Consider the following 14,963-nt stretch of genomic DNA (forward strand, 5'->3'; position numbering starts at 1 on the left):
TGGAGCCACCCTTTAATTGCCATTGCTCCCAGATCCACTCTGACCCGGAGTGGTAGTACCTGTTAGGGTCTCAACTATGGGTTAAATAGAAGCCAACACAAAAAAAAAAAAACAAACATACTCTATTAAAAAATGATTCTTCAAAATCACTGAATTCGGCATTAAATAACCTGAAAAAGATTGATATGCCGTAAAACAAAAAAAAAAAAAAAGATGTTGGTTTATGTTACATTTAAACTTCTGCATACCAGTACAGCCAGAGAAGCAGGTAGCAGGAAGGGAATTCCAAAGTCTAGCTGTTCGAGGGAAGAAACTATTACAATAGAAAGCTTTCTGGCGTTTAGGGACCTCAACAGTGAAGGGATAAGATTTTGTTGCGGATATGTACATCAAAGGGGCACAAGTCCAACGAGTTCATCAGAGCACATTCCATTAAAATATTTGTAAAACAGGCACAGAGATGCAACATTGTGGTGATGGGACAGGAGTTGGAACTTAGTTGACAAAGTGGGACCAATTAGATTGAAAACTCTGTTTTGGACCCTATCCAAACCCCAAAACATTTTTCTGCATATTCTATTCTTAGAAACATATTTTGAATAATCTATTTCATTCTGTGAATATGTTTTAATTTAGAAAATTCATAGTTCTTTTCCAGAATTTCCTCTATATTAAAAAAATAAAAAATTAAGAAAAATCTGTATGATGTACGTACCCATGACAAAACGAAAATATCATGTTCCAGAAATCACCTAAATTGATCTAGTAATTTTATTTTTATAAAGAAAATCATTTTTTATTGACGAATTACAACATAAATCTCACAAGTTTGAATTATTGAGTTATCTCCCATTGTTTTTACATTGTTTTCAAAATGGCGAACAAGACGGCTATTTCTCTGTTATGCATAAAATTTGATTTTCTTGTTTAAAAATAAAGCTACTTGATTAATTTACATGATGTTTGGGATTTTTGTCTCATTATTAGTCTAGGTCATACAGATTTTTATCTATTTTTGTTTTTTAATATTGGGGAATTCATTTTACATATTCTGCTATCTATAAATATAAAAGCGAAAATGTGTGTTTGTATGTATGTATGTATGTATGTGTGTTTGTCTCGCAAAATCTTTCGACACAGGTCACGGATTTTCGTCAAATCGGTATTATTTGAAACTTCCAACCTTCGCTTGACAAATATCGAAAAATTGGCCAAAAACGTTAATTCCTCTACCCTAAAATCAGCACTTTTCTACATGGGGAGGGGGGGGGTCAGTAAAAACCGTCCTCTCATGACGAGTTCGCTTCTACACATACGTCATATGACGTAACCTGATTTAGTTTAAATGTTTGAAAAAGTGACACAATTTCGTGGACGTCATCTTAGCTCAGTTGCTTAGAGCGCTGCCTCATTATCTAAAAGTTTTGGGTTCGAATCATGGTGTGAGATGTCTTTCTTTTTTTTTTTTTTTCGATTTTTTTTTTTAAATTTTAATATTGAAGCAGAGTTATTTAAGCCATTTTTCACGTGTTTTTCAGATTTTTTAACGTTCGTTTTTCTGTTTTTTGTTTTTATTTCGCTTATTCTTAGGTTTTCATAAACGCCCCACCAACCACACACACCCAAAAACACCCTGGCAACGCCGACTACCCCCCACTAAACAGGGTTATTTAAGCCATTTTTCACGTTCTATGTTTTTTTTGTTTTTTTTTATTTTTCAGCTTTTTCAAAGAAGTTTTAACGTTCGTTTTTCTGGGTTTTTTTTCCATCAAATTCGCATTTTCTTTTTTTTGTTTTTGTTTTTCCGATTTTTACATTTAACATCATTTATTTGCCTTACGTTAGTTTTTTTTTGTGTTTTTTTTTCGATTTTTTAAAGTTTTAGCATTTATTATTTTTTTAAAAATATTTACTTCGCTTATTCTTATGTTTTGATTAACACCTGGGGAGGGGGGGTAATCAAAACATAAGAATAAGCAAAGTAAATATACACACACCTCTAAACACCTGGGCAACGCCGGATACCCCCCCCCCCCGCTAGTCTATATATATAAAAGCAAAAATGTGTGTATGTATGTATGTTCACTTTTTGTGTATGTCTGCAAAAGGCTTTTTTTCCGGCGGCTTCTCGAGGCCGTTGCTCATTTTTAAAACTTTTTATATGCTGTCTAAATGATAATATCTCTGACTTAACAACGGGGGTCGCCTGTCTATTTAATTTGCCTGACTTTGAAACGTTAAATATTCAACATTTTGGGATCGCCGCATATTTGCTTTTGTTTTTCGGTATAAAAAAAGCAAAACTCAATTCGAATCCTGGCCCACGGCCTCTAGAAAGCGATGTAACGTTGGTTGCTTTCATTTCAAGACGAGCAACTCCCCTAATAAACAGGGGAGCTGTTTTTCCTCAAAGTTAGGTAAAAACAAACAAACCGTGTTATTGACCTCATTAAAAACTGTCCCGCAGAAAATGTTCACTGCTGAATAGCTATTGCTTACGTCATCGTCGTTGCGACGCTTGCACAAAATGTTAACTCTACGCCTTCCACTTGACGTCATTTAGTGCGGGTACCTGTCAATTCTCTTCTTAATTAAATAAATTCAAACTTTTTTCAGTAACTTATTCTTGCTGGCCGAGCGCTTAACGTGCCATGTTTTTTTCACATTTTATTTTCCAACTTTGACTCAGGGCTTCGTGTTCGATTCTACCTAATTACCTACCCCCCACATGTTTCTTTTTGATTTAAGAGCACACACACCTCGAAACACCCGGGCAACACCGGGTACCCCTGCTAGTCTATAATATAAATCTCACCTTTCTGTTTGAATGTATGTATGTTTGTATGTCAGTCTAAAACTTTCGATGGAGGCGATGGATTTTCACAAAATCGATAACGTTTTGAAGCTCGATCGTTCGAATGACAAATATCAAAAAATTGGCTAAAAACATTAATTTTTTTCACCCTCAACTGGGAACTTTTCTACAAGGAAGGATCGCTTTTTTCACCGATATTTTCGAAAGTCATCCCTTCGTTTCGATTGACTAGCCTTAATTTAAACCTTCGCCACTTCCGGTTTGGTGATGGATGGAACAGCAAAGACATCATGTTTCTTTTTTTTTTCATGTTCTCTTTTTCCTTCGTGGTACAGATTTTAGCCTGCCTGCCTACTACCACTTTTTTTTTTTTTCTCAACGGGCACCCAAGCTAGTTATATATAAGCTAGATGGGAATTCGTAAGCATTACAACATAAATCTTGCAAGTTTATAATTTTCGATTTTTGAGCGATTATCAAGGCTCAACTACGGTTCCAATGAAACCACAATTTTGTTTTTCATTCTAACTTGACACACTCTACACTAACTGTATTTTTAAGTAAATTAACACCTTAAAATAAGTTAAAACACAAAAAACCTTATTCAAGTAGGTAGCAGAGTAACTTAGCTTGCCTTTTGTAACATTCATTTGTTGTGCTTTTCTTTATTTTGACCTTTTTTTATTTTGTTGTTCTGGAAAATTACCAATGTATCTGTAAATATAAAGTGATTTATTGAAATAAAATATTAAAAATAAAGGACATTACTGAAATCTTACATAATAGTGATAACCTGTGTTTTGTGAAAAATATTAAATGTCTTTCTCATCGTGTTGCTATATAAATTATCTCCCTTGTGTTTTGCAGTGTGGTGGCTTATATTTATATTCCAACTTCTTTGGTTGCGATAGTGACCGTCTCTATTACGATGGATGTTCTTCTATCTGCATGAATGGAGAGTTTCTGGCACAAGGACCCCAATTTTCACTCACGCAAGTGGTAAGAATTACTTTTCACATCTAATAAATATTTTCACAAATTCATTTGTCATGATGCGATATAGTCTAACAAAGCTATTGACATGTATGCAAATGACCAAGCCGAAGAGTGAGCGTGTTGTCACAGAAATAAATGGCATCAAGATTGGAACAAGAGTAGAGCAAAAGATAAGAGAAAAAAAAAGCATGTAATAGTGACAGATTTTTAAGCATGTGATGACATGGCAAAGTCTTTTTTTAACCACATGGCAGCAAGACATCGGGATCAAAAGAAAACTAGAGAAAAAAAAAGAAAAAAAGCATGTATCGACATGACAGTCTTTTTTAACCACATAGCAGCACAACAGGAACTTTTAAACAGGATGCAATCCGAACTTTTAACAAGATTTTCAGACGGCTAGATACAGTGGAATGAGTTAGTTATAGCTGCAGACTAAGCAACTAATTGAGTATATTGTCACTGGCTTAGAAAATACATGTCAGGCAGTTGTGGTGTGGAAACAACCAGTAATAAATGACTTGTCTTTCAACTGAATAAAAAAAACTTGTGTCAAATTTCTTTTCTTTGTTTCTTTGCGAGACTTTCATACACAACATCGCGTCCGGATTAAAATGTAGCAATAACATTACAAAAGTCTTTTGAAGTAATGTACATATATAGAAGAGAGGAAAAAAAGCCAAACACAATTATTTGTAGGCCTATTTTGCATGAATAATCTTTAGACAACATTTCGGCTAATGTAATCTTTGACCTTCTTCAGGGGTAAATCCTTCTTCACAATAGCTATTATTTGTGAATGGTAAAAAATATCTTACAGAATTCTAACGACTTTGGTTCATTGGAAAAAAGAACAAATACACTCTTTTCACCAATCGCAACAATTATGAAGATATACCTGAAGAAGGTCAGAGGTTACGTCAGCTGAAATGTTGTGAGAATAACATCCAAAATGAGAACAGTAGTCTGAACAATCCAAACATTACTAATTTTTAAACAATTTATAATAAATTAATGTTTTGTGTTATTCATTTGCTATGTTTTTGTTCTATATTCTTATATATATATATATATGCAATTGTTTTATTCATGATTAATGAAATTGAGTTAATAAAAATGGTTAAATTACAAAGAGCTTTTTAAAATACTAGCAGGGCGCCCTGTGTTGCCCGGTCATAAAATACGCTTAAATATGATATTTTAATTTATGCAGATTTCATATTTATTAATATAGAACTAATTCTCTATTGCTTATTATATTGTATCTAATATGTAGTGGTGATTAAAAAATTAAAAAAATGACGTGAGTGCCATCAGCTAGACTTGAAACTAAAACATTTAACACTCCAGCCTTAGTCCCTACTGTTTGAGCTATTGGCAGATGGATAAGAAATAGCTAAATAAAGAACCAACTTTAACATGTATATATATATATATATATATATATATATATATATATATATATATATATATATATATATATATATGTATGCATGGTTACAAGAACATTTTATGTCGAGTTCCAATATTTTTTTTTTTCAATTTTGACCCCTTAGCAGTTAATTTTACCGGCTAAAGACCCATAAAAGGACAGTCCACAAAAAATGCAATCATATGACCCACCTCATGCCACCCTGTGATCTTGCATCTCGGAGGAGATGCAGTTTGAAAATATGGAGACAGACAAACACATAGTTATAGTGATATTTATATATTAATATGTTCATTGATCTTCAATGGAGCTAATTTAAATGAAAATTATTAGTTTTCTAAATTATAATAAGGATATGTAATGTATGGTATACATTTTAACAGTTGCCAGATGGTGGATAGTTTGTACTTGTGATGAAATAAAACTTATACGAGGGGCGTACAATAAGTAATGCCCCTGACCCACTTTCCATAGCAGTAGAGCAACAAAACTTGGCACAGTTATTAGTCTTTCTCTACATAGGAACCACCCAGAGTTATGCATTTCTCCCATCGTTTGATGCAGCTCTGGAGACCGTTTTTGTAAAACACCCCAGGTTGGTCCAACCACAACGTGACTTAGAAATCAAGGCTGCATCATCTGGGAAACACTTTCCTTTCAAAAACAACTTCATAGCTGGGAAGAGGTGAAAGTCAGAGGGTGCAAGGTCAGGAGAGTAGGGAGGATGGGGAGGATTTCATAACCACACACCTGTGCTTCTGATCTGGCGACATGCGAGTTGTGGACCGGAGTGTTGTCCTGCAGGAGGAGGGTACCTTTGCTGATCTTGCCCCGCCTCTTGATTTTGATAGCTTCCCTTAATTTCCTCAAAAGTGAAGCATAATAGGCTCCTGTAATTGTGGTACCCTTTGCCAGGAAATCTGTCATCACTACTCCGTCCTTGTCCCAGAAGACTGTTCGCATGACCTTGCCAGCGGAGAGCTGCACCCTTGCCTTCTTTGGAGGTGGTGAGTCCAAGTGCTTCCACTGCATTGACTGGGCTTTGGTCTCTGGATCATAGTGATGGACCCAGGTTTCATCCTGTGTAATCAGTCTTTTGAAAAACTTTGGCTCATCTTCTTGACACATCTCCAAATTCATCCTCGAGCACTCGATGCGTTCTTACTTCTGGAATGGTGTGAGCAACCTGGGAATCCATCTGGCAGACACTTATGCATATGCAAATGGTCATGAATGATAGTTTCCACAGACCCTGTACTAATCTTGACATCTTGGGCTATTTGGCGAATAGTAATGTGCCAAAATGGCAGCTTCAACTTGATGGAGAGATGCCTCATCAATGGCAGAAGGGGGGGCAGATTTGGGAGCTTTTTCCACAGACTTCCGCCCATGTTTGAATTCACGATGCCAGCGTTTTACAAGGTCATATGATGGGGCATTATCACCATAAGTTTCTTTCATTTCACCAATAGTCTACTGTGGTGTGCGTCCTTTTAAATACAAAAACCGGATCACTGCTCAACATTCAACAGGTTCCATTTCACATCTGACTCAGTTCAAACACTTGTAAAACAGAAAGCACAATTAGTTAAGAGCTGTAATTCGCTACATAACCCGTAGAGATATAAATCATTGCACATGCAAAATTTCAGCTAGATCAGACAACTGGAAGTGGGCAAAGGGCATTACTTATTGCATGCCCCTCGTAAATATTATATTATTTATTCAGACTACTAATATCACTTTGGTTGTTATATCTTGTATATAATTAAAGAGGCGCAGTTTTTCCCTTCTGGATCAAAATACCGTAGGTTTATAATAACAGATTGCACATGAAAAATTATTATATTTACGCTATTAGCCATTACCTTATTTAACTATGAAACGCCATTTCATATACACTATTTTGTAATATTAAAACATTACAGTTATTCCTAGGAATGCCATCTTCATCATTGTCTTAACCTACAGAGGTAGTAGCTCAAATTTTTCCTCCTTTCTGATAAATCCTCTTACGATCCCATTCTACACCGTGTGCGTTTATACTTTTTCCTACTTTCCTGGATCTTAGCCATCATTAACTGACGAGTTCATAATAATATTCAGCTAATGTAATCTCCAGTATATTTTATGAGCATATTTTTTGAACTTGGGAACCTTTTAATAAACATAAAAACTACTTACCATCTATGTTTCACATTATCAAGCTTTCTTAATTAAAGCAAAGAATGCTTTTTTGTTTTATCGTATACAGAATCCGAGAATGCCTGAATTCATCACAGAGGTGTTTTTGTTTTTTGGGTTTTTTTTAATTTAATTTTTTAAAGGATTATTGAAGACAATTTGTACAGGGGATATTAATCCAGACGATTTCTTGAACATTACTGCTATAAGTAAAGGTGTGTAATGTGGGCTATATTTAGTTTATGCAAAGTATTCTCTCAATTTTAGTCTTTTTTAAGTATTTTTACACATTCGCTGCTAACTACGAGTATTCTCATACCCTGGCATTTACTTAGCCTTGCCCACTATGAGTAAACTCATAGCAATAAAATTCTTTTTCTATTAGTCAATGCGCGATAACTGTCTTTAACTTGAACTGGCATCTCAAAATAGCACATATTGAATAGTATCCTTACAAGTTATCTTGTATTTGGCCCCTGCCATGTATTATTTTTTTCTAGCGAATACGTATATAAGTTATAAGTTGAATGATTTGCTATAAATAAAAGCTGTTTTGAGTTATTTTTATTACAAAAAATATGCAAACTGATAAAAACTGACAATTCCTTTAGTAAAAGTGGCTTGTGACAATTCCCTTAAAAATAAATACAAATTTGATATATATCCCATATTATATGTGTTATTAAAAATAAATATTGTGTTATTCAAAATAAATACAAATTTAATATATATCCCATATTATATGTGTTATTAAAAATAAATATTGTGTTATTCAAAATAAATACAAATTTAATATATATCCCATATTATGTGTTATTAAAAATAAATATTGTGTTATTCAAAATAAATACAAATTTAATATATATCCCATATTATATGTGTTATTTGTTCCTTTTAAAAATAAATACAAATTTAATATATATTCCATATTAGATTCATATGTTTTATTTGTTGTCTTTCACAGAAAAAAATAGCTTAGTAATGACAATAAATTTAATAGAGCTATAGCTGCGAATGTGTTAAAGAATAATTAGACGGAGGAAGGAGAATAATATGGGAAACAAATTTCCAGTTGAAAATTAAAATATTTCAGATTTACATAAAATTTGGTTAGTCAGTAGACATCAAAGAGGATTACTTGAATTACAATTTCTTCTTAAGCCCCCTTAAGCTTAAGCCTTAAATTTTAGACATTTTCTAGAATCAAAATCATCTAATGGATTTTGATCAAAACTGGAATAAAGATTCTAGTGATAAAATTTAGCATCATATCTAGATATTAATCTTTGTAAGTGGTGCAAAACTGTTCTTTTTTTTCTTCTTCATGGAAGGTCACCACTTATCAAGGCCCGGAGGCCACTCTAGGATAAGGGTTAACTGTTAGGTTGATGGTGAGGCAAGATCAGTCTCGGTGGAACTTGGGTTAAGACGGCTCAATAGGAATTTATTCATATTGAAATTAAAGGCAACTATGTTATAGTCAGCCAGGAAGCAGACTCACGATATTGCGTCACACAGGCAGACAGTTCTAGGGAAGAAACTTTGCTTATGGAATTTTTGTTTAGTTTTAGACACAGATAGAGTGTGGGAAGTTATTAGCAGTTCTTGCAGCTAGGTGCATATTTTTTGCAAACATTTTATGGGAAGGGAGCATAGATCAGAGCTCAGTCGAGCATCTACGATAAAAATAATGATAGAGTAGAGACAGATTCACAGCATCTCTTCTGTGAGAAAGAGGAAGCAGCAAAGTGAAAAGTTCATCGTCCACTTTTTGGGGAATTCCTTTTACCTATCCTGGGACAAGTAATCATGTTCTAAGTAAGCATTAAATTTTTACTTTGTATGAGTCTAGATCGACATGTTTGATGGTAGCATGACATGGTTTATGATTTTGGTACTTGTGCAGTATAATATTATTTCAAAAAACATATTTTAAATAAAAACGCTATTACATACCCACATGTGTATTCTCTCCTGACGACCTGATATTATCTGGAGGATGAAATAAAATATCCCACGGAAATAAAAATTAAAAAAAAACAAAAAAACATGATTATATACAAGAAAATAAACTCTGAAGAGGTACCCCTAAAATGGCCTTTTTCCTCTCCTGATAACCAACATTAACTGGAAGCCAAAATAGATTACTTCACAAGTGAAAACGGCTGAAAAGCAAAGATTGCAGTTACTTCCCCTGGATTATAAGAACTCTTCAATTTAAATCTTAAATTTGAAATTTTATTTTTACTTGTTAATGTTATTACAAGGTAAGCTGTTTCTTTCAAAACACAACACAGGGTGGAACAATAAAATTCTTGCCCTAAAGAAAATAACACTGCAGCTTTATTTTAAACTTTTATTAAAAAAAAGAATCAATTTAGGTAATTTGATTATGTAGCAGAGTTGACACTCAATGTAGCCGCTTTCAGCCTCAATCATTGCCTTGATACAGGTCCAGAACTGGGAGCATGCCTTTTTTACAAGTGGTGGCGGGAGCACAGCGAATACTCAGCGGATAGCAGCGATCAGGGTGGCTTTAGTGTAGTACGATGTTATCGTATGGACAAACAGTAGTCCAGCTGGTTTAGGTCGGGGGAAGGAGTGGGGGTAGTGAGAAAAGAGTACAAAGTCGTAGCACTCCTTCTGAAGCCAAGCCTGGGTCACTTTAGACCTGAGTCCTGCTGCTACACCCAGGGTTTGCCAGTGGCCACCTGATTGCACCAGGGGATTACCACACTCTTCAGCACATTCAAGTACACTTTGGTGTTGACTTTCAAGCCAACTTCAAAGATGTGAGGTGGCATGATGTGGCCCTCACTTGAAATCAAACCAAAGACTATAACCGTGGCCGGAAAGGATCATCCAATTCATTGAGTTGTGCCCTCGAGCATTGAACTGTCCAGATTTGCATTTTGAGGGTGGTGGCAATGATCCTGTTATCATAATTTGAATCAGTAGTGAGCATGAGTTGTATAGAGGTGTGTCTCCGATCTCACTCGGTGAACATTGTAGCACATGATAGAAAGCTCCTATCGCTCTTAGGATTTGTACACAACTGTCCAACTAGTAGATGGTCTGCAACAAAAAAAGAAACCGGTTTTCATGAAGCGAAAATGGAATCATCTCGTCTTTTCTAGGGCGATAATTTTAGTTCCACCCTGTACCTTCTGTTCTCCTTTGGCTTCATGGCAAGTTTCTGCTACTATTCCGGTAGTAATTTTTATCCTATTATTTAAAAAAAAAAAAAAAACACTATTATGTACTTGCGTGTCATGCCGAAATTAGTACAAATTACAAAAAATGGTCAAATAGAAAATTTGCTAGGACTATTTTTTTTTACAAAAAAAAAAAAAAAATACATATTAGCAGTCCGCCATTTTGAAATGATGGATTTGTCAAAATCAAAGATTGCAGTCACTTCCCCTGGATTTTAAGAACTCTTCAACATTAACAAAATTCATTAATTTGAAAATTTTTTATTTTTACTTGTTATTATTTTTTTTACTTATTATCATCATTATTATTTTTTTTTAATATAACTGAATATTTTACATCTACTTTCAGCATACTATTACAGCTACGGCTGATCTGGATGAAGTTGGGACCTATAGAAACCGCAGGAAAAGTTTTAGTTTAAAAGTGAGTTCAGTCAAACAATACCTTGAATTTTCATTTTATATTTCAGAGACTTGTCTTGACACCTATGGTCAGCAGTAAGAGAGAAATGGATACTTCGCTTCTTGAAAAAATAATCCATCAATAATCTTGATTCAAATAAAAACTTGTATGCCAAGCCTACAATCTATACTAATAGTCACAAAAACACCATCTACAGAGCCACTTTTCCTTATTAGTTTGCTATCCATCACTAGTACTGGACCGAACACAACAATATTCTTATCACTCCTTTCTATTTTCAGATGCTCTCTCTCTCTCTTCTTCCACAGAGAGGATATCTCTTAGGTTTGAACATGATCAGTCTCTAGGTGATATTGTTATTTTAGACATATAGTGTATCCCTATTTTTTCTTTTCTTTTTTTTTTTTCTAATACACTATATGGCTATTTTTTTTTTTAAACATATCGTCTCCCATTTTATTTTAAACATATCGTCCCCATTTCACTTGATTTTTATTTATAAAAAAAAAGGAAATCTCTCGATCAAGCTTACGAAAAGTGATGGCGAATATTGTAGCGATATTCGAAAATTGAAATATTGAATTTCAAGTAAAATCAATGGTATCTACTAAATTGTCGTGTCACAGTAATGAACATATCCAAAAATTACAAAAAGCAATGAGGTATAAAATTAATTATTAATAAAAATAGTTTTCAAAGCAAAAATTGAATTTTGCAAAAAAACAAAACAAAGAAAAAACTGGAGAGTCCGAATCGTAACAAAAGGGAGATAAATCCTTTCTGAAAACTGAAAATCTTTGTAGTAGTGGTGGTCGTGGCAGCTCCCACTTGTGTCAGAGTATTGGGTTCTGTCATGAGTCCCAATCCTCTACAGTAGATATTTCTGTTTGATATGACTTGTAAGGCCCAGTTGGTGGTGGAATAGCCACAGACAATATTCACAGTGGAAAGAAAAGGGAAGACAGGGTTGTTTACAGTGGTCTCTTCTCCTTTGTCACCTTGCCTCTTCATTCTCTCTCCTCTTTTTGTTGAAATCTCTTTGCCAATGTAATGGATGACCTATTCGTTTAGCCTTTTAGTGATAGACTTCTTTTTTCTTTTTTTTTTAACTAAAAACACAATAGCAGTTATTCTACTCTATGAATGTTCATAATTTTTGGATATATTACTATTTTTGACATGACAAGACAGTACTGTTGTTTTTCCTTAAAACCACATATCTAAAAAAAAATCAATCTGTTAACTGTATCTTAACAAGCACTTTTAAATGAATTTGGTGGTCATAAAACTACCCACAATGCAAGCTTTAAATAATTTAGTCCTTTTTGTAATATTCCTGTCCCCTCTTTTTTCTGTTAGCCCAGCTACACTTGTACAGTTTATGGGAGGACTGCTTTTGTCAATCAATTGCAGATAATGTCCCTTTTGTGGACGTTTGATAAAAGTAGAAATGATGGGTGAGTGTTGTTAGTCATATATATATAATATAAAGCTGAACGTCTGTGTGTATCTGGTCACGAATAGGCTCCTATATGGTTGACTATTATAGAAAACTGATCACATATAATGATAGAAGATGTATCGAGACACAGGAATGGGTATGTTTGATCTGGCATAATGATGATTCATTAAAATTGTGGGATCTGTGTACGCACCTGGTACACAAAGTATGGAAATAAAAAATTTAAAAATTAAAAAAAAAAACGTTTACAAGTGTTTTTGATATAGATGTACATAATAATACTTTGATAAGTATGTTTTAACTTAAATAGGGATGCTATAATAAAATTGTGGGGTCTGCATTCGTGCCTGGCCTCCATAGAATGGAAATAGGCACAAACTTTAATAAAGACTTTTCATATCTATCTGCGTAAGTATACTTTGATAATTATGTTTCAGTTTGAAGAAATATGGTAAAATAAAATTATGGGGTGTTCGTTCATGCCTGATCTCCATAGAATGGAAATATGTCACAAAGTTTAACAAGGTTTTTTAATATAGATCCACAGAATATTGTGATAAGTTTTTCAGTGTGAACAGTTATGGTATAATAAATTATGGGGTTTATCTATTTTATTTTTACTTTCATCATATTTTGCTTTGGTTTTGATACCCTCAAATTCGAAGCTATCTCTTTACAACCCTTCCTTTTCATAACCTATCATACTTTCATAAATCAGAGTCCATTTTCTGTAGGCTGTTTTTGAACCCAGTCAATGACTGGTGCTTTTGCTAGTGTATATATATATATATATATATATATATATATATATATATATATATATATATATATAATAAAAATTACAATTAAATAATATATATATATATATATATATATATATATATAATAAAAATTACAATTAAATAATATATATATATATATATAATAAAAATTACAATTAAATAATATATATATATATATATATATATATATATATATATATATATAATTTTACTAAAAAAAATAATATACACAATTTTTAAGAATTTTGATGAACTGATCATGATTCGTTTTCGTTTTTCTTTGTTCCAGTCAGAGCAGGAAACTCATTACCCACGTGTACATTTGGCCGTCTCATTGTGCCGTAAAAAAAATATGGTCCTCACGAATCCTATTCAGTGGAAATACCATTCAGCAGAAGAAGAAATCAGGTAATCTATCTTTTTTTCTTTTTTTTTTTTTTTTACCCTGTCTATTTTCACAAAGACATTTTACCTAATTACAATCAACACTGTCACAGCTTATGGCAGTCTGTTGCTGCTAAATACCCCCCCCCCCAATTCTTTTCCAGTGACTGCAACGTATCTTATCGCCAAAAATAGAAATTTTAAATCTATATATATAAAGGGCAAAATGGGCGTGCGCGTTTGTGTATGTCCATGAAAGGCTTTTTGCGTCGGGGTTTCTCGCGTCAGTTAGATTCCGGGAGAAATTTTCTTATACTTCCTAGATCGTAATATCTCACATTCGCAAACGGACATGGTTTCTTTCCTTTTTTTTTTTTTGATCGAGTTTTAAAAAATTCCTTCCGTGCCATTCTTTTGAGTGTTTGTTTGCCTTTTTCATATAAATAAAGCAAAACTGATTGACCACTGGCGCCAACTCTCAGCCTTCGTCCAGGTAGTATCTCTTCTGTAATTTGTCCTTGGTCAATGTAGAGGAAACCCTTCATACTGAGACAATTACTATTTATTTGGATACTGCCAGAGTGCCCCCCTTTTTTTAGGGGAGCTGCTTTTTTCCCCCACATTAAAAACTACCTTCATGGGAGCTTTAAAAGCAATGCCATTTCTGCAAGTCATCTTTTTGATTGACATTGCTAAATTTGAACGCTTTACACTTCCAATCGTGTCATGGTGTAGCGGTAAGATGTCAGGTTTTCTTTTACTTTCTTTTCAGCCTTCATATCCCAGGTTCAAGCTTGCCTGCCTGCCTACTACTACTTTTTTTTTTTTTTTTTACACCTCTAAACACCCGGGCAATACCGGACGCCCCCGCTTGTTTTAAATAAAAACCCTCCAGCTTTCATTCATTTTAAGACTTGCCTCAAACCCACTCTCTGGTACTGGATTACCTGATGAGATCTATACATTGATTGTAACAGTAGTTCTAGTGTTGTAACCAAATGTAATTTTGCTTACCTTGAATAAAATGATATATATACATTGTTTTAGCTTCTAAAACTTACTAATTCAAATTGGCCAATGCTTGCTTGTTAGTGCATAAAAAAAGATGGTCAGTTATTTTTCAAATAATTTTTTGAATGCAAGGGAATTCTGGAAGTGGAAATTTTAATTCAAAGATAATTTTTGCATTACTCTGTGACATAAAAAATCACAGAAAAAAAATTTACTCTGGGCCAACAGAAACATCTTCAAAATATTGTTTTCTTTTTT

The 14,963-nt window shown here is 33.7% G+C and overlaps 1 protein-coding gene across 2 annotated transcripts in view; it reads left to right on the forward strand.

Moving 5' to 3' along the window:
* LOC145286190 (glutamine-dependent NAD(+) synthetase-like) overlaps positions 1-14,963 on the forward strand; it is a 146,807-nt gene that overhangs the window by 62,300 nt on the left and 69,544 nt on the right. For both annotated transcript variants that reach the window (XM_080134983.1, XM_080134982.1), the window contains 3 exons: positions 3,683-3,814; positions 10,992-11,066; positions 13,600-13,718. In XM_080134983.1, the coding sequence (XP_079991109.1) occupies positions 3,683-3,814; positions 10,992-11,066; positions 13,600-13,718 (326 nt within the window). The remainder of the gene's footprint in view (positions 1-3,682; positions 3,815-10,991; positions 11,067-13,599; positions 13,719-14,963) is intronic.

This window comes from Euprymna scolopes, chromosome 10, assembly GCF_053919585.1.
Source record: "Euprymna scolopes isolate OS-2025 chromosome 10, ASM5391958v1, whole genome shotgun sequence".
NCBI classification, from domain to species: Eukaryota; Metazoa; Mollusca; class Cephalopoda; order Sepiida; family Sepiolidae; genus Euprymna; species Euprymna scolopes.